Source organism: Rhea pennata, chromosome 13 (genome assembly GCF_028389875.1).
Source record: "Rhea pennata isolate bPtePen1 chromosome 13, bPtePen1.pri, whole genome shotgun sequence".
Taxonomy (NCBI): domain Eukaryota; kingdom Metazoa; phylum Chordata; class Aves; order Rheiformes; family Rheidae; genus Rhea; species Rhea pennata.
In genome coordinates this window covers 24,029,809-24,054,252 of record NC_084675.1, presented here as the reverse complement: position 1 = coordinate 24,054,252, position 24,444 = coordinate 24,029,809, and the positions used below count along the sequence as shown (strand labels likewise).

Genomic DNA, 24,444 nt, shown 5'->3' with positions numbered 1-24,444 from the left:
TCTGCTATCTGGAGCTCCTGCACCACTTCAGAACAGACTGCAGAAGCAATAATGGTCACAACCCACACAAAGCCACAGTCTTGTTTGACAAACAGTTCTAGAAGTGGATTAGTTAAAAATTTTGAGTTCTTTTTTATTTAGAGAACTTTCAATCAACACTTTAGTGGCCTAACTTCCTACTTCAGAGAATTTTAACTGTCTAGTCTTAAAACCCAATTTAAGACCAGGCGTTTCAAAATATTTTGAAATTACCACTTGAAACAATTGCTTCATAGTATTCACAATCACAAAAGATTCAAGCTCTCTTGGGCCAACTGCTGCATATCCCGTGCTTGTTCAGCTTACCCTGAAGAAAGTGAATTGTTATACATCAAAAGCATGATTATTTGGATGGAATGATTTCACAAAGAAATAACAGACACAACTTATCTCATACAACCATAACAATGATCTTGGTTAAGTGAATAAAGCACACACAGAATATGGGCTGCACGATAGGACTCTCTCTCCGCTGTAAGGCCAGACTGCCAATGGAAGTAATCCTGTTGGTTCTTAAAATCATATTTTAAGCAGAAACCTGATACCCAATTTCCAGTAATCTGTTACCTTAACAACCCTGGGTGTCCCTCTTCTGAAGTGCTAATCTACATACGGAGCACTTGCTCTCTCTGCAACAGGAGCAGCACAGCACATCAACTACTTCATTTCTGAACACTTCTGTGCAAAATGCACTCCTATGTGATGATCTCAGTAGTTAAGAGAAATCTTATTTGTTCCAATCTCTTCATAGGAAAATTACTCAATGTGGTAATAGTGCCAGCACAGTGCTCCACCACGGACAACCTAGCTTCTGCAGACAAAACATGCAGGCATGGAAAAAATATTGATGAGAAAGCCCAGACAGACCAGGGAGTTGCCCAGAGTGGCACATTACAGCAATATTAGCCTGTGCAAGAGAGGACATCCCTCTCATCTTCGTATTTTCTAGGAAGGCAGAAGACATGCTTGAATATGCACCAACTTACCGTCATGATGAGTTTCTCAACACAGTCAGGTGACACACTGTGCAGATGTGTGAGGTGCAGCTGCAAATGGATCTTGTTGTTCAGCATGTCCTGGCAGAGTGGGCAGCGGAGCATGGGTTGCACTGAGTGCTGGGTCATGGCGTGCACCCGCAGTCGATTCACGTCTGTGTTACTGTACTTGCAATATGGACACTGATACATCTGCAGAGCAAGACAAATGAATCATGCAATTGCTACAGCTGCTGTTTTCCTCTTTTCTTAGAGCTAGACTTTAATAATTTGATGTCTTTTCCTACCACCAGTTACCACTTTTCGTCATCGCCCTCTCATTTTTTGCTTTTGGCATATATGAAACAAATCAACTGCTTGTAGATGCACAAAAAGCTGGGTTCTTGCTCCTTACCTGCTCTGATTTGGTCTCCTCTGAAGTTTTCGACCATTTAAAGGAGAGAGGTGACTCAGAGCTGCTGGGAAATGACATGCGTTTAGAGGATGCTGGAGGCTCTGTCAGCTCCTTCTCTGCCTGGCTGGCTGGTGCTGCAACAGAAAGAGATTTATATCAGGACATCCCCAAAGAGGCTTAAGTTGGATGAAGACAATATTTCCATTTAAACTGTTGCAGTTTCCAGAAACACAGGACTTGCAGGAGAATGAGTATATGGACTAACTTATATGCTACAAAGTATACCTGGCCAAAAAAAAAGGTCTTTCTTGATTATCTTCCATAATAAAGGAATTGTGTCAAATTCACAGTTAGAAGCAGCTATTTATGTAGTCTGTTTACAGCCTGCTAAGTGCAGGCCTTTTTTTTTCCTGTATTTGTGTCTGACATACAAATGCTTGACCAGCCATTAAGGCCAACGAGTCACCTCCACAAGCAGCTAGACAGACATATGACAAAGTAAAATTCATATTCCTAGCTGTGAACATACAAAGTTTTGTATATAATCACTTCGGAATACATTTGCCTTAGAGACAGCTGAAAGCTGCTGCAGTTCCACACGACTGATTCCCACCTCAGTCCTGTAAGCAATGGCACATTGCGAGAAGGACAGTGCCTGCATCCTCAGCACGTGCAACTCATGCAAGCTCTGGGACGAGAACGTATCTGAGGGCACTCCCCAGCAAGCAGTCCCACCAAAATCGTAATGGGAGACTGACAGCAGAACCTCGCCTATAGCTAGCGCTGGGACTAGATCCAAGCAATCACCAACTGTAACGAGTTGATGAGAGGCAATTTTAATTAATCAAAACAAAAAAAAAGGAAAACAAAACCAGAACTCAATAGCAAAACACTTCGTAAGTTGAGGCATTTCTCAGAATGCACATCCCCTGACCTTTACCCCTCCCCCTGTATCCCGGAGTACATAAATTTGTGGGACATCTATTATTTAAAAACTGTAAGGACAAGTATATTATACACAGCCCCCGTCGCCTCCTCCCCGAACACACATTCATAACAGTACTTTAATCTGTCTCGAATCGACTTCAAACCCATTTTGCCCTTAATGGGAGTTATTCATTTTCACTTGAAAGGTAATATATGACAGCTGGATATTTAATATGATGGATTGGCTGCCGATTAACAAGGCATTGTAGCATTCTTAGACTGGTCCCCCCATACTCTGCTCCCTGTCTCTTATTCTCTTTGTGAACTCATTGGTATCTGCACCTTATTTCAGAAGATGCAGTCAGAGTAAATCAGGTAAACTATTTCCTTCACAAAGATCCTTTCAATTACTGATATGAAATGTATCTCAAAAAGTACCACACCAAAGTAAGAAGTGTAATCTACGTTTTTAACTTCCTTCCTTGACAGACTCCCACCTCTAAGCATTCAATTAGAGGTTAAATAACTTCCAGGAAATGGAAAATAGATATTGCAAATAGGAACAACATTGTTAGTAGGAGGGATCTGATGAGCCCTCCTTGTAAAGATCTCCTTGTAGACTTTGCCACGGCAAAGCCAAGTTCCCACTCTGCTGCATGCTTAGTATTTTAACTCTGGCTTGCTACACAACCTCCATGCACAGTGTAAAATCCATTGAATATGTATATGAAACCAAAAAACGTAGGACCCCAACGCTCTTCAAGTGCCAACCTGTAGTTTCTTTATGTAAAACAATCCACTAGTATGAAGGCTGGCTTACTAGACTTCAGACACTGTTCTGCTCTCTGCACAGAATGGTGAGCTTTGATTCAGGTCAAAATTGCTGGCTGGACCCAACACCTTTTTTTGAGGTTCAAAACTGGAAAGTCATAAAAAACGTCTACAGGCCGAGAGCTACCCTTCTTACTTCCACCTGACACAACATCCTTGGAGTATGAAAGTGCAGCATCACCCCATCCCCACTTGCCCAGCTTCCTGCCAAGGAAAGCAGCCCCTTGTAAGTGGGTTCAGGACAGCAGAGAAAAAGCCACTGGGAGGCTGCTGGACTTACTGAGCCCCAGGAAGAGCGAGGCCATTCTGAATGAGATCTGATGTGCTGCGGCTGGCAGAGGACCACCCTGCACTGAAATGCCTTGGCTAAGCTGCACGTGACGTGAGAGTGGCCCCAATAAAGAGGCTAACTACTGCTGACATTGTCCACCGCTCAGGTTGACCTCAGACTTTACAATGTTGTCCGCAATCAGGATGCCAGGCATCAAGAATGACTCAAGGGGAGATCCCCAAGGTCCATCCACACGTGACCAGGCAGCACTGGAAGCCCTGCTCCTCTCCTGTCCCCAGGGCCGCAGCAGCAAACCTCCCAAGATTTAAGGTCCCCTTAAACTTCTCCGTGCTGACTGGCAATTAAGTCTGTGACGTGGCTTGGGGAAGGTCTCTCCAGGCTCAGTATCCATCAATTGCCACTTCAAACTATTCTACAAAACTCCTGATTTGTCTTGCAGTAAGTTAAATGTGGAAATCACCTGTGCTGCAAGAGGGGAAAGGGACTGTGAGGTAATAAAACAAAATGACCACAGAAATCTTGGGTAAAGTGTACTGGCCGCCCTTCCAAATTAAAGAATGAAAACACGTTCGGTTTTGGAAACAAAGTAACTATCGTTAAATATCTACAAAACTGTATTAGAAAGGAAAATCAGGTGACCTCCTATAGCTATATCTATTTCAAAATTAAGCTTTGGGGACTTACGACACTGATCTCTCCATCAGCAATGAGATCTGGTGCCCTCTATAGCAAGGTGCAACAAGGAGCTTGGGGAGTTGCTGGTTCTTATCCTTGTTACTGGTTTCCCTGTGATCAATTTCTAGCAACACACTAATGTGACGTTTTCAGACACAGCCACTAATTTTAGTATCCCAATTGCAGACAATTGCCCCATAGTTGCTGAATGCTAGCTATAACCTCTGAAGTTGCTAACTTTTTTTTTTTTTTCCTATTTCCTTCCTACTGGGAAGTAGCCTGCTTAAAAGTAGGGAAAAATAAAAGGTAATTAAAAATCTACCTTTGCTTACAGTCTCTAAAGTGCTTGTTTTTATTACATGCACTTGCTCCAGCCCATAACATTAATCCTTCAAAACAAGAATTATTAATATTTGTCCAAGCCCCAGAACAACTGGTTTGTTGCAGAGTTCTGAAAAATATATGCTCCATATTTGCCTAAGTATTATTTTTTTAGTTGACAACTCAAATGGGAATTTTAACATTGAGAGCAAAGTTTATTGTTCATAAGCTGCCAAATATATAAGTGACACATTCAGTCCACATCACAGATCAGAGGAATTAAGAACTCCCTTCTATCTCGGAGAAATGAGGACATGCAGCTTGCATCCGTTCTGAGTACACTCTGTGATTGCCTGCAGAGTGCTCCGACAGCTGTGCAGGACCTTTGCATCTCTGCGTGGAGTGGACCAGATTAAATGTCCTAGATTGAAAATGTCGGAAAGGCCTCACCTCCAAATCACAGCTCAGTACTAGACAAGGTAGAGCACACAGCCTGTACTGTAACTATATAAAAGATCATACTTAGAGATAAAGGCCTTGCAAAGAAGAAAAAAAAGGAAGGATTATCTGGGTTGAAAGTATGATGTATGGCAATTTTTTAATTACTATTTTTATTATTTTGACTCTTTAAATTCATTTATTTCAGATTTGTTGACCTTTGAGAAAAACTGTATTTCTCAACAAATGCACCTGAAAGCCAAAGGCAACAGGACAGAGCTGCTGCAGGCATGCTGGCCTACCAGAGCACTTTTTGGAGGCCTACCTTTCTTCTTGTTCTTTCTCAGCAACTTCTGCTTTTCAGAAGAGGAAGAAAAATCCTCCCAGGTGTTATTTCAGAGGTGAGAGGGGATGCTTGCTTAGAAGTGTGGATCCTTTCTTTTGCTAGGTCCAGAGGTGAAAATGGCAACTGTCCCAAAAAGCTGACTACTCTTGATCCTGGTGGAAAGGGAGTCACCACCCCGCCTCCCAACCGTCAGATTCTTTTAGCTAAAGTACCACTGACAGCCCCTTCATCTAAACTTCCCTCTCCCAACCCAGCAACATAATGGAGAAGCCAATTAAATGATTATTAATTCATGCTGCTTTCCGTAAGCCAGAGGTTCTCATCTCCCTGCATTCCGTAAACCAGCTTGCCACTTGCCCTAGAAATTTACAGTGGGGTTTTGCTATCTCCATTGATCTAAAAAACTGCCACCCTCCCCGCCAACCGAAAAAACCTTCCTCCTACTAAGTTCAGCAGCCGGTCTGGGAAAAAGTTTTCAGCTGGACTAGGGAAGTGTGTTTTCATTGCTTGATGGAAAATAAAATTCCATATTTGGTGGTGCCTCCCTCCTCAAACCTCTTCCTGACATTTTCTTGGAGCTGCTTTTCAGCATCATGAGCCTCTGGACCAAACTAATCCGCCTGCCTTGTCTGTCGGCAGCCCTGTGGCTAGAAATGACCAAAACGGCAGTCAGCACCGCAGCAACGACCTAGCAGATGAGCATCCTCAAAACGGCTCTTGTTTTCCTCTGGAAATTCTGAGATCAGAAAGGTTTAATTTCATCTGTTTTTATGCTCCTGCAGCCTCCATCTTCTTGTCTGCACTGGAATGGGTGGACAGCAAGGCAAGATCCGTGCTCGGACCTGGCTTCGCAGGATAAAACCAAGCAGCTTAGGAGCCCAGGATAACGCCACACACAGTTTCAGTCACTCTTTCCAGCAGACAGTCGCTATTCAGTAGAAACACACAGTTTGTATTAATATATCACAAATAAATATGAGGAAATAGCTGCACTGCGAGATGCCAGTGGCACGGAAGGCCACAGGAGCACAGCCCAAGCCTCGCGGAGAGGGAATTCGGGTGTAAAACACTGCTGCGGTACTGCCCATTTCTTACTTCTCGTGTTAATAACATACGGGAGAATGTTTTTTTCTGAAGCTGTCTGTTTACATTCCCTATTCCCTGAAGGTACCGCTCATTCTAATAAAATGTTGTAGCCCTGCTAAGAGGACTGTATATTGCCTGTTGCTCTACAGTATTTTTTCAAGTCTGTATTTGATAAATAACTTGATCGTATAATAGACAGAAGTAAATACAGAGATTTGCAAGCACACTTTTGTACCCACACCTTTATTGCTACCTTTCAAAACTGTGGCCCTAAAAGCAGTCAAATAATTTGTTTTTCTAATGCTGTGTCATATCTTCCAGCCTGCAGTGAGTTTGAACAACCAAATTATTATTAAATATTCATACCACAGTACCCAGAAGTTCCAGTCACGGTAACACTTCTCTGCTAGGCTCTTTGCAAACACGAGCGCCCAGAGAACTCGCACTGCGGAAGCACAAGCGACACGAGCGCAGCGGGCGCCGCGGATGGCGGCCTTGTTCGCACCACGGATCGGCCGGCGGCTCCCCGCGGACCAGCGCCGAGGCCCGGGCCCGTGTCCCGCGGCAGCGCGCCTGGGAGGCCCGCGGGAGCGGGGCACGTCTGCCGCGCGGGGAGAACCAAGGCGCCGCAGGGAAGCCGCGACCAGCGCGAGCTGGCGAGAGGGACCGGGGCGAAGAGACGGGACGCAGCAAAGCAGCTGGCGAAGCTCAGAGGCTGCACGAAGCCCGAGCCGGACCGGGGAGCAGGCGAGGCTGTGAGCAACGCGGCCGCAGGGGATACTGTCACACCAGCGCGTTCAAACGGGGATTCAGACGCTTGCAGACACTTAGCGTGGGAGCGGCTGGGGGAAAAGCTGACTTTGGCACATTGCTACAGAAATGCACTAGCAAAAGATTGTACCAGAAAAGAAAAAAGTCTTATTGAAGCCAGGAGGCATTCAGTGTCGCTGAGAGAGACAGCTCCCTCGCTGCCATTTTCGGTCAAAGAGAAACTTGCACCGGGCAGAAGACAGAGAAAATCATCCCGGCACGAGCATATCATGACCTCACATGCTTGCAAGGTGGCACCCTAAAACACTGCATCTTTTCTTTCAGGAATAATTTCTAAGATGATATCTATAGAACTACAACTGACATGTGAGAAACCTGTGGGTTTTTATTATTATTGTTATTACAAAGTAGCTGAAAGGAAACAAGCAATAATGTTTTTAACAATTTTGTATTGTTCTTGAACCAGCAGCCAATTGGTGCAAATATTACTGCCCAATTCAGTTGAAAAAATATTTCAGCTAACCTACCACGAGACTCCGTATCAAAAGCTTTATGAAAATTCAATGTGCATCTCGTTTGGGAGATGGTCCGAACAGCAGCAGTTTTAGTAACTCCTTCCGAAGGGTCAACGAGGCACGAACAGCAGCGCGAGGCAGCACACGACCGCGGCGGCGAGCGGCAGCCGCCAGCGAGGAGCAGCACGAACACAGAGAGACCGGAGACATCAGAGGCATCGGCGGAGCCAGTGAAAGCGATTCCACTCACTCAAGGAACATAGGGGAGAAGCACTTGAAAACAGCAAAGTAAAACAGGAAGGAGAAAGAGGAGTCAAAGGCAGCACAGCCCACCAGCTTTGCTGCAGGTATCGGGCTGACTCTGCTACGACAAAGCCATCTCGGAGACCAGCAAAACAACTCTGCCTCACAAAGTAGTTGCGATAGCACTTACTCGTTTCCTCGCCTCTGTTTAAGTCCTAGAAAACATGAACCACAGCGTGTTTTATCACTGCTCGGATAACCCACGCCCTGACGCGGTGAGCGCGACACCGCCGTCCCTTTCAGGGCTCACAGCGGATGGCACAGGCAGGAAAGAGCCCGCAAGGCGCCGTGCGAGCAGAGAGGGCCCGTTCAGCCTTGGGGCGCAAGCAGCAGCGCGGGTGCCCAGCTAGAAATCAGTAGTTGTTGCAGCGTGGCTAGCTCTGCAATTTTCTGCTTATTATTTTTTTTTAAGTAGCAGCACTTTGATAGGTGCAGACAAAAAGAAAGTTCAAAAAAGCAACAAAAGCGATCACACTGACTGCTAAGAGAAATAAAGGAGCGATGTGCGCGGCTCAGCTTCGCAGCCCCACGCAGTGGGAGAAGCCCTCGGAGCCCCGAGCCCAGCGCCGCCGGGGCACGAAGCCGCGCAGCGCCAGCGGGGGTGCTCGGCGCGGCAGCCGGCCGGGCTGGCGCGGGGCGCCGCGGGGCAGCGCTGCTCCCCGGCCCCGGCCCCGGCCCCGGCCCCGGCGGGCCATCGCTCACGTTTATTGCGTGAGGTCAGAGCTCTGTCAGGTTTAGCGAGCCGCATCAGTTCGCCTGGAGGTCAGAGGAGCCGGCGGCTGCTGCAGCCCGAGCTTCGCGCTGCGGGAGCCCCGGGGCCGGGGCCAGGGCTGCGGCGTCACGCCGGGGCCGTGGGGAGGGGGCCGCGCCAGGGCCGTGGGGAGGGGGCCGCGCCGGGGCCACGCTGAGGCCATGGGGAAGGGGCCGCGCCGGGGCCGTGGGGAAGGGGCCACGCCGGGGCCACGCTGAGGCCGTGGGGAAGGGGCCGCGCCGGGGCCGTGGGGAAGGGGCCACGCCGGGGCCATGGGGAAGGGGCCACGCTGGGGCTGTGGGGAAGGGGCCACGCCGGGGCCGTGGGGAAGGGGCCACGCTGGGGCTGTGGGGAAGGGGCCACGTCGGGGCCGTGGGGAAGGGGCCACGTCGGGGCCGTGGGGAAGGGGCCACGCTGGGGCTGTGGGGAAGGGGCCGCGCCGGGGCCGTGGGGAAGGGGCCACGTCGGGGCCGTGGGGAAGGGGCCACGCTGGGGCTGTGGGGAAGGGGCCACGTCGGGGCCGTGGGGAAGGGGCCACGTCGGGGCCGTGGGGAAGGGGCCACGCTGCGGCCGTGGGGAAGGGGCCACGCTGGGGCTGTGGGGAAGGGGCCACGCCGGGGCCGTGGGGAAGGGGCCACGCTGGGGCTGTGGGGAAGTGGCCACGCCGGGGCCGTGGGGAAGGGGCCACGTCGGGGCCGTGGGGAAGGGGCCACGCTGCGGCCGTGGGGAAGGGGCCGTGCCGGGGCCGTGGGGAAGGGGCCACGCTGCGGCCGTGGGGAAGGGGCCACGCTGCGGCCGTGGGGAAGGGGCCGTGCCGGGGCCGTGGGGAAGGGGCCACGTCGGGGCCGTGGGGAAGGGGCCACGCTGCGGCCGTGGGGAAGGGGCCGTGCCGGGGCCGTGGGGAAGGGGTCACGCTGCGGCCGTGGGGAAGGGGCCACGCCGGGGCCGTGGGGAAGGGGCCACGTCGGGGCCGTGGGGAAGGGGCCACGCTGCGGCCGTGGGGAAGGGGCCACGTCGGGGCCGTGGGGAAGGGGCCGCGCGGCGGCCGTGGGGAAGGGGTCACGCTGCGGCCGTGGGGAAGGGGCCACGTCGGGGCCGTGGGGAAGGGGGTCACGCTGCGGCCGTGGGGAAGGGGCCACGTCGGGGCCGTGGGGAAGGGGCCACGCTGCGGCCGTGGGGAAGGGGCCACGCCGGGGCCGTGGGGAAGGGGCCACGTCGGGGCCGTGGGGAAGGGGCCGCGCGGCGGCCGTGGGGCCTCCCTGACCCTGACCGTTCACCTGCAGAAAACCCGGGCGCTGCCGAGCCGTGCGGAGGGCCTGGCGTTGAGCCACTGTCTCCTCCGTACGTTAGTGGAAAGATCAGGAACGGGAATCTGCAGACAACTGTCCTAGGGCTACAGGTGCTTCTCAGCCCCAGCCCCAGCTGCACTTTTTGGGGCCAGGAGTTTCTTCAAACGTACAAAGGCACCGAGACATCCGGCGCTGCCCTTCTCCTCGGTGCGAGCTCAGTGCCTAAGAGCCTTTGTGCTCTATAAATTCTTCTCGAGAAAAGAAGTACAATTACCCCAAGCTTTTCAAAAAAATGTTTAAGGTTTCCTTCGCACAGAAGCCAGGGTCCAGAGATGCTCTAATGTATCCCCTCACCTCTTTCCTCTCCCAGTCTGCTTTCTCCCTTTTCTTTACTCTCATACCATAGCATACCCCAGCCATTAAGTGCTCAACAAATGCCATATATTAAAAAAAAAGGGGGGGGGAAAAATCAGCGGTGGGGGGGAGAGGGGAGGGGCAGTAATAGATTTCCGTCAGGATGTGCCTGACCTGTTTTTTTCAATTTCAGTAATTAGAAAGGCAGTGGGCCTGTAGGAATTATTCATAAACTGCAGGAGCTGTGCAGTACACATTTATGTTAAACATGTCAAATACGATTGAAATCATGCCTGCCAGCACCATACTCCATAAACACACTTTTCTGCAACAATTTCCCAGCTCTCGGCAGCCCATTAATACCTCCTTTAATAGCAATCTACCACGGATTCGAATCAGGGACGCTCCATTGCACTAATTGCTCTGTGTTAGGTGAGCATCATGGATTAAAAAAAAATCATTAAAAAAAATAAAAGCCCTTTAGGCTAGTCCTCTAGAAATATTTCATTTCAATCTATATTTTAAGCAGAGCTTGTTTCTTGTTTTGGGGGAAAAAATCTGATATTCTACATCTATACAACTGAGAGTGCATTAAGAAAGTCTCTTTCGTAGCTGGGTCATTGCAGATTGAAGTGCTTCTCTCTACTTAAAAAAAAGACATAAGCCCCACCCCAAATCTTAAAAGTCTCAAACTGATCTACCCTGGTTTGATTCAGGCTTTAGCTGGAAACCAATGTGTTGAATATTAATCATTTACATACTGACTTAAAAAAAGGAGTCAGGAAGAGCTTCAATTTCTTTGCTCTTTGCTTGTTTATCTGTGACAGATCTCACATTAGCCATGATGAGATAATTTTTAAAGCTCAGCCACTGAACAAAGGATAGTCTCCCTATTCTAACATTAAAACTGGGAAGAACTCTTGACCAGAAAGAAGAAAGCATACAGCCGCAGCTCCAGCAGCTAGATGGCTGTATCATAAGACACTTAATTATTAGAGGGAGAGAAGAGAGAAAGAAAAAAAAAAGAGAGAAAGCAAACAACTCCAGTCCAGAAACAGGAAACATAAGCAATTTCTTTTGACAGAATATTTTAGGAGTCATCTAACAGTTTTAGTTAATATGAAACACGGCTGCTTGTTATGAGATCAGTGCAACAGAGACAACATGTGCACTACTGAAAGCAAACAGCACTGTTATTTTTGACAAATCTTTTAGGATTTATTAAAATATATGTAAAAACATATGGGTTTTTTTGGATATAGTTTTCTATATTATGGAAAATATTAACTGAAAATAAAACCCTTTCGTTTAAGAATATCCCATTTTAGAATAAATAGAAGAATGAACTGACAAATTCATTTTGCAGCTAAGACATTTTAATAAACCTGCAATGGAAGCAGAGAGGTACTGCCTGCCACATGTGTACACATGTAGCATGAAGTAGCAAACAGTCTTGGCTCATCACTCGTTCTTCTTTGCAAAAAGAGCTTGGACAGATGTACTAGAACATTTTATTAGAGAGCTCACGAATCTTTTTAAAAGTTGAAGAAATAATTATACAGCCTGTAGTTAAGAAACTGAGGCACAAAAGGTGAGTAAATTGCTAAGGAACGTAATGATCGAACTGAGGAATGAACAGCAAACAGGTCCATCAGCCTCCACTTCAACACACTCTTTGTTGGCTTGGAGCCTGACCTCCTTTCTCACCTATCACCCCCTTCCACAGAACTGCGGGGCTCAAAGGCAACTCAAAAGGTCAGCCGGTCCATCCAGAGCAGGATAAACTGTGCCTACTTCATTCCTGATGGTTGATTGTCTAATCTTCTTAAAAGACCTCTAAGGAACCTTCCCAGAAAATCTACAATGAGTAGATTTTCTGGGAATACAAGCTATACCAGGAGAAATATGGGGTTTTTAAAATATATTATCTAACCTCAATCTTTCTCCCTTCAATTTAAGCCCATTACTTCTTGTCATCTATACGCTGAACATGGAGAACAAATTATTTCCTTCCTTTCAAGAAGCATTTTATGCACAAGACTTATCTTGTCCTTCCCTTTTGTCTTTTTCTTCTGGGCCAAATAGGCTAATTTGTTCCACTTTCTCCTTGCAGGTAATGTTATGCAGACCATGCTCTTCATTTGGGCTTTTCAGGTTTCTGAAATTGTTCCTCAATTTCTGAGCTTGGGGTATCAAGAAATGAGCAGAATACTCCAGAAGAAGCTTTTCAGCACTGAAGAAATGGCCACTGCCTACATCCTGCAGATGATACACCCTGTTGTGCTGCTGTGAAAAGGGCAAAGTTATTCTCATGAGAGCCAACACGAGATCCTAATTCCTTTGGGATTTTTTACTGTTACTGGTGCAGTCACATTTATACAGTTGACTGTCTCTACATGACTGCAGTTACATGGGTATGGTCCCTACTGAACAGTATCCCTTTATCCCCCCAGATCACATCTCCATTTGTCAAGATCATCCAGAGTTCATATTCTGCTCCTCAAGGCATTAAATGTGCCCCCAGGTGGTGATCATTTGCAAATTTAATACTGAGAAGCGCAAGCTTGAGGGGGGGACTCCTCTGATGCTCTAGTCAAAAGACTGCTTCCTTTTGACAATGAGTCATTGACAACCACTCTTTAATCCAAGGTTCCCTGTCAGTTCTGCACCCATCCTGCAATATTTTAACCTACACCACATTTCTGGAGCTTGCTTTTGAGAATGTCATAAAAAGCAGTGTCAAATGGGTTACCAAAGCCAAGATATGAGACACTTACTGCAAACAAAGCCTTCTTCACATAGAAGGAAATTGGGTTGTGTTGACATGATTTGCTCTTGACAAATCCATGTTGACTCTTACTCATCTCATTATCTTACAGGACTTACAAACAGTTGTTTGGTCAATTCCCAGAAAAATCTGGGGCAAAAAAAGTTGGCAGTTATATAGTTCCCCTGCTACTCATCTTTTTAAAGATAAGAACAATGTTTGTCCTTCCCTGGTACCTCCCCTGTTTTCTGTAAATTCACATGAGATAACAGCTGACAGATCTGGTGTTGTTTCATCATTTCTTTGAAATATCCAAGCATGAAGCAGCAGGTCACAGATCTGAAAAATTTAGCTTAGCTAAATACTTTGCAACCTGTTCCTTCACTGTTTGAGGTAGAGATCTCGCTACGCTGTCACTGATACAGGCTGTTCCAGTCTCTCACATGCAGCCAACCTGTTTAGTTAAGATGAATGCAAAGAAGGCCTCATGCTCCTTAGTTTTCTTGACATCATGGTTGATAGCTTTCTCACTAAGCTGAGCTGCAGATCAGCTCTTTTCTTGCAGTCTCTTTTTACAACAAGGTTGTTTTTGATTGTTTCCTTGATACTCCATATTTCCCTCACTGGTAACATCTCAACTTGTACCAAGGTCTTTTGATATTTCATACATGCAGACACTATTCTTCTGTGTTTGTCATGAATAACCTGACCTAGTTTCATTTCCTTTTAGGTCTGAGTTCCACAAGGACATGATGACATTGCTACCTTTGCCAAGGGAGTTTAAAAGCAGAAAAAACACAAGGCTGAGGTGTAAGACTTGGTTTGCATATCTACTGTAAATAAACATTATTAGAACTTCTTTTTTTGCTTTATAATTTAGGGGTGATGTTGTTACACATTTGAAAGCAGGAGCTGAATTCAACACAAGCATATGTCTAAATCTTGCTGAGGCTGTACATTTCAGCCTTGCAATGGCTCTGGACAAGTTTGTCCAGGGCTCTGTGGGCTTATATACACAGCAGTGTAGTCCACGTTTTCCTTTGAAGACTCAGTGTAGCTGTCGATTTCTCACCTACTGTTTCACTGACAAACACCAAGAATGAGTTAGGAATTTCACAGGCAGGATGAAAAAATAAAACCATTCAAACTTAGAACTTCTGGACAGAAGAGGGTTTAAAAAGTAAGTTTCTCTTTTTTCCTTAAATGATTTTCACATGTAATCTCTTCACAAAGATCTTTGCAAGTGTCTCAGGTTTGGGCAAAGGGCCCTACTTATCCTTCAGGAAACATAATATACAATACACAGATCTTTCTGCGACTTTTCATAAAGTGTGCTTTCACTTAAAATCACACAATCTCATGCATCAAAAAAAAACTAAAACATCCCCTACACTCGAGTAGGTATCTTGCATCTCTAGGTTCAAGGGTCGGTCTGTAATGGGGGATGACATGCAGAGCAACATCGGCAAGTGAGGTCTAGAACATGAACTGAGAACATGAGTTTTGACAAGCATTAAAGCACAGCTTGCTTTTTTCCCAAGTTTGGACATATCTTCTAATGGCAGAGATTAATACTGTATGGAGGTGAAAGACCACTTTCCATTCTTTTGAACACTTTGCATGCTGAAATATCTTGTTGGTTGTGTCTCTTTGAGATGCAATCACCAAAAATGCAGGAAAAGGCTGGCTGAAAGAAGGGTCTCTTGAGTAAAGTGAGAGAGGCATGATGTCAAGGAAATAGAAGTTTATAGACTTACTTGGTTACCATGCAGAAAGAGAAATGGGCACTCAGAACTGCTCAGTCTTGGGTTAAGCAAAATGAGTAACCACCTTCAGTGCCCTCATTTCCACAACTAAGCTGAAGTGGTCAGCAAGTATGAGCTAAGGAGGGGAAAAGCCTTCTCTTGAGGCGGACAATCCTGCAGCTACTTTCTGCTAAAACGCAAGGAATATTTAAAAGACTCTCCCTTTGCAAGTAGCAACTATCTTCTGGGAAAGACAGTAGCCTTCTAATATCTTGCAAGTGAACTGAAATTTATCCAAGGGTTTTGCGAAGTGAAGTCTTTCAGCTTTCTCCAGAACAACATAAACATTGCTGTGCATTTGCCTTTTCACTTTCAGAATGCCACCGCTCCAGCTGAAAGCGAGTGTCTAACAGAACAGAAGCACAAAGTCTGCCTCTCTGTTCTGCTTTTCTTCAGAGAGACCTTGCTGCCAGAGCTAGGACCATGATGAAAAAAGCAGACTAACAGCCTCTCAGTCTTAACAGCGTAGGGTGGAGTTTCACGATAGGCTTAATCCAACCTAAGTGCTGGCTGCTGCCAAAACAGGCAGTCCCCTTCTCCCTTCCTCCACTCCCAGCTGCTGTTTCCCACTGTCTCAGGCTCAGGTCTAGCACCCTGTGGTACAGGCTAACTCCAACCCAAGGCCTTCAGTGTAAATACATGGCTAGGAGTGAGGAAGCATGACTGACCACAGCTCAAAGAGTGCCTCATGAAGCCATGCCCCAAAACTTAACTATAGGACAACACTTACATCATGTTGAATGTGCTGGCATGGTTGTTTAAGGAAAGAGCATACTACTGCTTTGCAACTTCCCACTTTCCTTTTCTTTCCTTTCTCTTGGGACTTCTTGGGAAGTCCAGTATAGCATCAGCCACCCAAATGGTGTTTCAGGCGTAGGGGAGGAGGAGTGCAGAGAACGGAAGGAGAAAAACATTTCCAATAGTAACATGAACCAAGAAGTCAAAAAATTACTGCAAACAAGCAGTTATTTGAGAATTTGTAGATTTTTTAAAATTTTTTCTTTAAGAAGCCAACAGAGGAAAAGAGCACAGCCTTAGAAGACAACAAGGCATCTACTAAACAACCCTTTATGAACATGGCTACACGCCTAGCCTAGAACCTATCAGAGAAAAAGAGGGATCAAAACTGACCTGTCCATTTACTCTGGTCCTTGTCCCCTCCACTCTCTTGCTCTTTGGCAGGCTCTTCAGCATCAACAGCTGTTTCATTAGGCCCTTCCACATCTTCAATGGATTCTTCTGAAATATGAAAAACAAAAGGAGTAACATTAAAAATGGAAGTCAAAAGAGCAAGTAACTGTCACCAAACATACCAATGTCTGAGGCTGAAGCACAAGTCTTGAGAGACAGGCACCTAATGTCACTCATCATTTTCCCAATGACTACTTGCTAACTGACCAGGAGAGAAGCTAAAGGGGAAAGCAGTGAGAGCCACTGAGCAAACTGACCACACTGACCTACAGCTACCCACACATCTCCTACAATGAAATCACTGCCTGGTGTGACAAGGTTCTACTACAATACACTACGGACTAAAGAAGGGTCAGAAACTCACAAGATTGCTCTCAGCACCTTCTGTCATAGCCTCCCCCCACATCCTCAGCCCAAACTCTTTGGACAAAATGTTGCTGGGCAGTACTGACATTGAATATTGAGACCTCCCCTCCCCCCAATTCACTGCAGAAACAGCACAACTCACTTCTATTGGGACAAAGCAAAGAGCAGCATTGTCTTCTGCAGATAGGACCCTGACATAGGCATAGGAGGAAGTCTTCATTCCGTCCCGCCAACAGAAAGAGTTTGAGCACACACATCAGTATCAGTACAGGTGCTGAAGCCTCAAGTAAGAAAATACATTCTGAAAGAGCAGAACAAAATATAAAGTGCCAATGCCCCACCTGTTAACAAGAATATCACAGTCCTGAGGCTGTGGTTTGACAGAGTATGTTGACATGGCACGCGCAGCTCTGCACAGAAACACCCTAGCTAGCTAGGATACTGGAAACAAGACAGCTGTATCTGCCCAACCTCTTAGACCAGGATATAACAACCACTAGGCTATTTACATACAGTACATGCAACTTGATGGCTTCCATGTAACTGACTGGGGCTACTTGACACTAGGAAGAAAGGGTACTTCTAAGCCATGATATCTTCTTTTAGGCATGATAGTTTATACTTTTAACTTGTATTATCTGGCCATGGTAAATCCTAGACTATCCTGAGGTTTCACCTGAACTAGCTAACTAGTTGAAAGAACAGGCTCCCCTCTCCTGTCAATTCTCCCTAGCAAAACTAAGGCTAAATTAGGGTTAAAAGTAAGTATTAGGGGACTATGCAGAAACTCAGCAGTGGACCTTGAGAATGTGACAACTTTCATCAGGGAAGAACTGGCAAAAGCATTCAGAGAGGAGCACTGACATTAAGTGGACATGGCATGATGCAGTAAGAGCTGGGATTTACATGCTACCCCTCTTTCACTTTTTTAAAAGCTCAAAACTCTTGAGAGCTTCAGGGATCACAGTGGTCTTCTACTGGGAAAGACGACCCCAGACTGAGGGGTGTGATGGGTAGCACCTCTAGGCAAAGACGTATCACATTTAGAAAATTACAAATAACTGATATAGAAAGCAGATGAACAGTCAAGTTTGCGGGACGTTAGTGCTGTGGAATCAGCAACTGGATTCGCATTTCAGAATTCCAAAATTCTCCCACCTTGGAGAATAAAACAAATGAGACCTAACCCTATCTTGCTGTCTTTGAAAAGCTGTGATCCAAGGTGAGATAGCTTCTATTTAACTGAGGCAGCACAAAAAACCCAGGTTTTAGCTGGTTTTATTAAAATCTTCGTTAGGAGATTTCTTTTATGTTATTAAAACCTTCATTTTAACTTTCATTAAGGGTATTTCAGGTGGAAATCCATTTTTTTCCAGCCGAGGCCTTCCTGTGGCACCTGGCTCCCAGATGCTCCAGAAAAAACACAATTGCGGACGAGGAGTGCATCCATCACCTAACTCAGCTGTTAAAACTGAGCGAGCACCCACATAGCACCTCCACCCGCTCCAGCCCCGTGGCTGTGCGAAGCAGCGGGGTGCCCCACAGGGTGGCCAGCCCAGGGATGGCCACCCGCTGACCCACACCTGGCAAGGGGCCCCTAGCACCCAAGCAGCTCCAGGGCCCTCCTCGCCCCTGCCGGGCGGCAACAACAAAGGGCGGCCAGTGCTGCGCACTCCCGGCTGTGACCCAGAGGTGTCACCATCTGCATGGGAGGAAGAGGAAGGGTGAGCTGGCTGCTGGGCTCAGACACTGTCTGGGCTCTAACCTGAGCATGTGGAAACAATATACGGCTTCAAGTGAACTGTCTGGTTCGAAGGGAATAAAGTAGGACATTCATAAGCAGTTACACCATCTGTCTTTATACCATCATCATCATCAACAAGGGGAAAAAATAGCTCTTTAAAATGGATGAAAGCCCAGGCTGACAGTAACCGGAAAAATGTGAGCTATGAATACCAATAAAGGTAGAAAAAGGATTAAAAAAACAAGGATACAAACAGCAGATTCTTCTGCCCTGCTCAGTGTGCAGCCCACTGCAACTCACAGGCACTGTTTGTCTTACTGGTCGGTGTCTTATCAAAGCCACCAGACAGACACTTGTACCAAATATTCACCGAACTCCTGTTCTTAGAAATGGCTTTTCTCTAAGGATAAAAAATCTGCCTACTTGGCTCAAATACCTCTGCGCTGGGCAGGCAGACCTAAAAGAAAAGAAAAAAAAAACAAACACGTATGCTTCAAAACCTTCTTCTCCTTCTTCCAGCAAACAAAAGCAGATTTTACTGAGGACAGTTTTTTAAAGCAAGATGAGAGTGGGGAGCAGAATACAAGATGCATTTGTCCAGGAAGGCTTCTTAGGCTTCAAACAAATGGGACAGCCTGTGTTTCTGCCTTTGGTTGACTCCCTGCTACATGGGCCTCTGCAGATGCCTGCAGGACCAGTAGCAGGTAAGAACAACTCTCCCTACTCCTCTCTGGGGCCTGGCTACTGCTCCTGGCCCACCTAGGGAAGGTCCCTGCACTCAGACAGCCCCCAGGAACACAGCAGCCAGGCACAGAGACTCAGCATGCACTGATGGGCATGCATGCAGCAGTCGGAAAGCAGCAACTCAGGCTTCCTCGTGATCCTCTGCCAGGAGCCATTTCCAAGAGGCTAGCAACAACTCTGCTTCCTAAGCTTGGTCTAAGTGTACTGCAGCAGTTAACGTTTGAGCTGAGCAGAGAGTCAGTTGGGATTGAGCTTCCTCAACCACACCGCTCCTCAGCTGGCTGCATGCATTGCTGACGTCTTCTTTCCTCTGAAGCACTAAAAACCAGACTCCAACAGATTTCAGACAATGCGTGAACGTGTGATTTGACCCAGCTTTTTAACAATGAGATCCTCCAACACAGGCAATAAAACATCTAACTCCTATTCCCAAAGATTTGCACCTATGTAAACACAGGCCTCTTTTTGATGACAGCTCTGCAGCTGCTGTGTTGCAGTGGCAACTCCAGCACTGCTACTGAGATGGAAGGTCTAGACAAAAAAAACACCTGAGTGAACGGTATCCAGCCATCTTTTCTCTTGCATTTCTTCGGGCCATCTTTCGGAACAATGGTACCACGCCATCACACTGCTAGGGAAATGTTTTCTAGTCTCCTTGATCCTTCACCTTCAAGTTGCACAGCTAATGAGGGATTTTCAGGCTCCCATTTTATTCCATTCTAATTGACTGTAAATCCTGATGTCACACTGTTCCCATACTGCATTCAGAGCCGACTGCGGCCTGAAGACCCACATAAGATAGCCCCGCACTGAGAAGGAAAAATATCCTGCGACCAACTCCGAAAGGCAGATTGGGCTACAGGCGAGCAAGATGCAAGAAATGTATTTCCAAAGCACTATAATTCATTTGTTACATAACAAGGTTGCTGTTAAATTACACCAGTCTGAGGCTGTGAATCACTGTTTGTCATGACTGCCTAAAAGTTTTATTTTTCCTTACAGAGTTTGATCAGAATTCCACCACTCATTTTTGTAGTTAAAAGGTACTCAACTTTGTCCTAAAAAGTGTCCCAATCAAGCTTGATATCCAACGGGTGAAAGTTCCCTCAGTATTTAAGCAATATATTGAGAATCTCAGCAGGCCAAAGACTGACTAGGACTTACAGAGAGCGTGTCTGGGGCACAGCACCCAGAGGTTTGGAAGCTTGCCAAAAAAGATACTTTGTCAGATGCAGATGGGGTTGACTCCTGGCCTGGGAATCTTAGAAGAGGGTTCTTGAAGGCCAGATACACTATTCTAGTCTATGTATAGAGGATGTAGCTGCTAGATGGGTATCTTCGGTTTCCAGAAGCTCCAGCTACACAGGATTTCTGAGTTCAGGAAGGGCAAGCGGACTTCATCCTCTGCAAAGAGCTCACCAGTGCAGGGACAAAGGCTGTGGCAACAGAATTTGCATGAGGCAAATTGTGTTTCATTGAAATACAAATGTAACAACCTGCTCAGAGTTCCCACTACCCGACTGCCATCCATGAGGTACATGATGCTGTATTAATAAATACTCTTAAAAGAATTTTGCAAATGCCTGAGGTCAGTTCAGTACCAAGAGAAACTAGCTGTAGCTACAGGGCACCTGGAAGGCAAAGGAATCTGTTATTCCATCTTCTGAAATCTGTCCCATGCAAATTCCTAGGAAAAGTCTTTTCTTCCTTTGTGAATAAATCATATCAGACAGTGGCATTTCCTTTTAATTTGAAATTAAACCACTCACTCAAGAAGCGGCAGAGAAAGAGGGAGAAGATTCCAGAAAATCCCGGGTATTTTCTGACTTCTGCAGATGTCAAGAAATCTCTGTGCCCAGCAACGTATTGAAAACATGTCCAAATCCGTGCACAGGGTCAAACTACAACACTTCCGCCATTTTCCAACATTTCAAAATGGAGATTTAAAAAAGTTTGTGTGTGTGGAGAAGTCAAATTCTGACTGAGTCTATGCCAATCTGAACAGCTTACAACCTCTTGCCTATCCTCCCTGCCATATTTTCCTTAGCAAACCAGTATCTCTTACCCAAAGGGATAAGGGGCATTGCAGGGGTGGTGGAAATGTAGGGATGGAAGAGAAAGAGCACGCATTTGCCTCCCCACCCTCCGGCAGGCTCAAGAGCTGAGAAACATTAGCTGTCATGAACCACAATCAAATCAGGTTTGAAATATTTAGCAGTGGCTTGGAAAATGCGGTGGTGCAGCTCTGACAGGCGAGATGTGCAGACACCCATTTTCCATTATAATGGAAATATCAAGCCTGTTCTGAATATGTATAACCCAGAAAAATGTATTGATTTTTCATTCGGCATTAAAAAAATGAAATACCCTGCAGCTGTCAAAAGCCTTTTGTTAAAAGCTCATCTTTCCTGGAATGAGGTTTACCAGAAACAAGTTTTAATTGTACACAGGGTCTCTCTGTTGAAACAAAAAGAATCCCTGATGCTTCATTTTCAGGCTAACTAGCCAAAAAAGCCCATAGAATGACAGAATTGAGACCTGGCTGACCTTTGCAGGCTGATATTAGCAAAGAGAGGTGACAGCTATACCCTGCATGAAGTCAGCTATATGAGTGCACATGCACATGGATGCATGCATGCACTGAAATACCATACCATCAGGCCACAGGAGAAGCTTCCCAGTGCTAGGGAAGAGTAATCAATGCTGCTGACTCTGGGGAGATTTCAGAAAAGTAGTCTAGTGGAGGGGACACCATGAGGTTGCAACCCAGACACATTTCAGAAGTACAGCAGATTTCAACTAGTTTAAACTTGAGGTCCACACCCCTGGGAAGACATTCACCATGGTTTGGGTCCTTATGGAACGGGTTGGGGCTTTATTCTCAAATCCCATGGACTTTAGTCTGTCAGCCCAAGGTGGATGCCATCTGTGTTTGGGCTCTTCCTGAGAAGCCCACCAGGAGCACAGTTGCCCCATAAGCTGTGCAAGGTAAGACTATGACACTGGCACAGAAAGTGTTTTTTGTCCCTCACCTGAACAAGCTGCAGTACAAGAGAGCTGTGGGTCTGCAGAATATGCACGTGGAGAGTCAGTCCCATCATGCGCACAGGCCAGGTACATTCAGTTGTAGAAAGAGAGTAAATACAGAGTCTGAAAAGGAGGTGTATAACGAATTGGTGCCAACAGTTCGAAAGGACATGCACTTCCCTGGGAACATGACCTGCTGTTTCAGCACAGTGCTAGTGAGGTTACGACTCCCTGTAAGACTTATATCAGACATCTGATTATTAGACATCCCACGGTATATTTAGTAGGAGGTAGGGTACTATCTTTGGTCCCACAGCCAAATCTCAGCTTGAGTAATACCTATCCCCACTCCCACCGGGTGATTCAAAAGGCTGTGCGATTTCTGAATTACTGGTTACTGTCGTGAAAGCTGTTGGGCTCCAATCCCACAGAGCGCAGCACAGTTCCTGCATGCAGCATGTAAAATTTCCATATTCAGAGGAGAAAAAAAAGTTGGTGTTTGGCTTCCTCCTCGCTGCCCCAACTCCCTCATCTTGTATTTCTAATCATTCATTCTTTCAAGGGAATCCTTTAACACACACTGCTGTAGGTGAGTAGAAGAGGAAGTGAAGCCACACGTGTTACTGAAGCTGCTGGTGGCCTGAGATGAGAACACAAAGATGGCGAATCCCACAGCTTCCCGCCCTTCTGTTTACTGAAATCTGAATGAGAGCACAGTCTTAGCACAGGCTGATGAAAGGAGGTAAGTTATCAAGGGTTAGGATACAGAGTAACACCCTGGAAACAATTCGACTGTTTGTGATCAATCCAACAGAAAAATAGTAAAAATTCCCCCCTGCCCCCCAAACTTTCAATTTCTGCCTGACTTGCAGAATATTTGCATGTAAAGACAAGGCAGTCTATCCACATGAAAACATAGGAAATCTCTTTTCTGATGTCTTGTGTTTCTCACCCTGCTCTAGCTCATGTGGGACAAGTCTTCTCCTGAGGGATCCTTGGTTACCACACAGTCTCTGCCTTCGCAGCTCAGATTCAAGGTGTACATATATGAACAAATATGTTCTGTGCTATTTTCTAACTAAATTGTTCTATAGAAACTCATTCATTTTTCACTTGCAGGAGAGGAAAAGCAGGACTCCAGCAGTGAAAAGACAGCACTAGGCACAGGTTACAAGAAGAATGCTATGGAGTGCCAGCCTTCATGCAAAAAGCTTGCAGGTGAGTGCTAGTCATCTAACATATGACCGCAGAAAAATAATAATCCCTACATTTATCCTGTAATAACGACACTTATTTCTAAGATGATCGTACTTAGAAGCACGGTCGGAGCATCTCTGTGCTGTTTTAATCGACAAGAAAGAAAATGCAGACTATGAATATGGCCCCCACTGAAAAGCCATCCTCAAATACCTATCTTCTCAAGGTGAGGCAACTTTACCTCGCTTTTGTGCAACAACTATAGGCCAAGTGTTCAGATAAATACAACAAGAAATTCAGCAGCCAAAAAAAACCTGCTTACAAACTTTTAGCTTCTACTTCTTTGTTTCCCCCTCCAAAGAAGAACTCCAAAAGTCTTGGCCACTTTCCATGAAAGACCTGACAACCATCCAGATCTTTGATTATCTCCCAAGCAAGGTTCTTACTGAACAAAAATGAGATGACCCCCCACCATATGTTAGTATCTTCCTTTCTTTAATATAAATTGCTTTTTTTGCATTCAGTCACTTTATCTGATTTGCCAACTCTAGCCAGAGGCCCCATTTCTGAATACTCTATGTATAGCTCAGAGTTTTATATGGCTGAGAAGTGCTCTCAAACATGGTGCAGATGGAAAAGATTGATGAAATCTTGCAACATTTTGCTTTGTATTTTTTTAAAAAAAGTGTAGCAGTATTAAGAAACAGAATAACATTATTAGGATAATTAGAAGAAAAAATAATTTCTGTTAGAAGAAAAAAATAAAACCCAGTAGTGACGAAATTTGCTACTGTTTTTTTCAAAAATAAAAAAGGACACTGAGCAGAAACAAGAGGCTTGTCTGTGTCTACAGTGCACAGTTATTGTCAGCAAAGGAACAGGCCTAGCCTTGAGGAGGAGAACCCAAGATTTTCACCTTTTTAATTTCAATATGTCATTTCAGCAGTTGGCCCAAACCTGCCAACATTAAACATGTGGTTAACTTTAAGCATGTAGGAGACTCATTCACTTCACTAGGATCTGGATCTCGGACAGCTACGTGCAGAGAATGAACTTAAGGAAGGCCTTGATTGCTTTGGAAACCTTCATTTCCCTGGCAAGTCAGACAAGAATTTAGCCCTGCAGAAAATAACATATTAGAAAACAGTTCTGCACAAACAAGGACAGTTTCCAAACTAGAGTAAACTATGAGATGCTCCCATTTTGCAGTCGCTAACTGAAGGCTGTGTTTATCCAGCAAAGAATGACCAAGTCAGTGATGTGAACAACAAGTTAT

General features: G+C 45.9%; 1 protein-coding gene across 4 annotated transcripts in view; it reads right to left on the bottom strand.

The window, feature by feature from the left end:
• The window catches only part of ZFHX3 (zinc finger homeobox 3), a 197,247-nt gene that overhangs the window by 27,534 nt on the left and 145,269 nt on the right, over positions 1–24,444 (bottom strand). For all 4 annotated transcript variants that reach the window (XM_062586918.1, XM_062586920.1, XM_062586921.1 and 1 more), the window contains exons 5-7: positions 16,031–16,138; positions 1,429–1,562; positions 1,026–1,226 (exon numbers count right to left, since the gene is read on the bottom strand). In XM_062586918.1, coding sequence (XP_062442902.1) covers positions 1,026–1,226; positions 1,429–1,562; positions 16,031–16,138 — 443 coding nt within the window. The remainder of the gene's footprint in view (positions 1–1,025; positions 1,227–1,428; positions 1,563–16,030; positions 16,139–24,444) is intronic.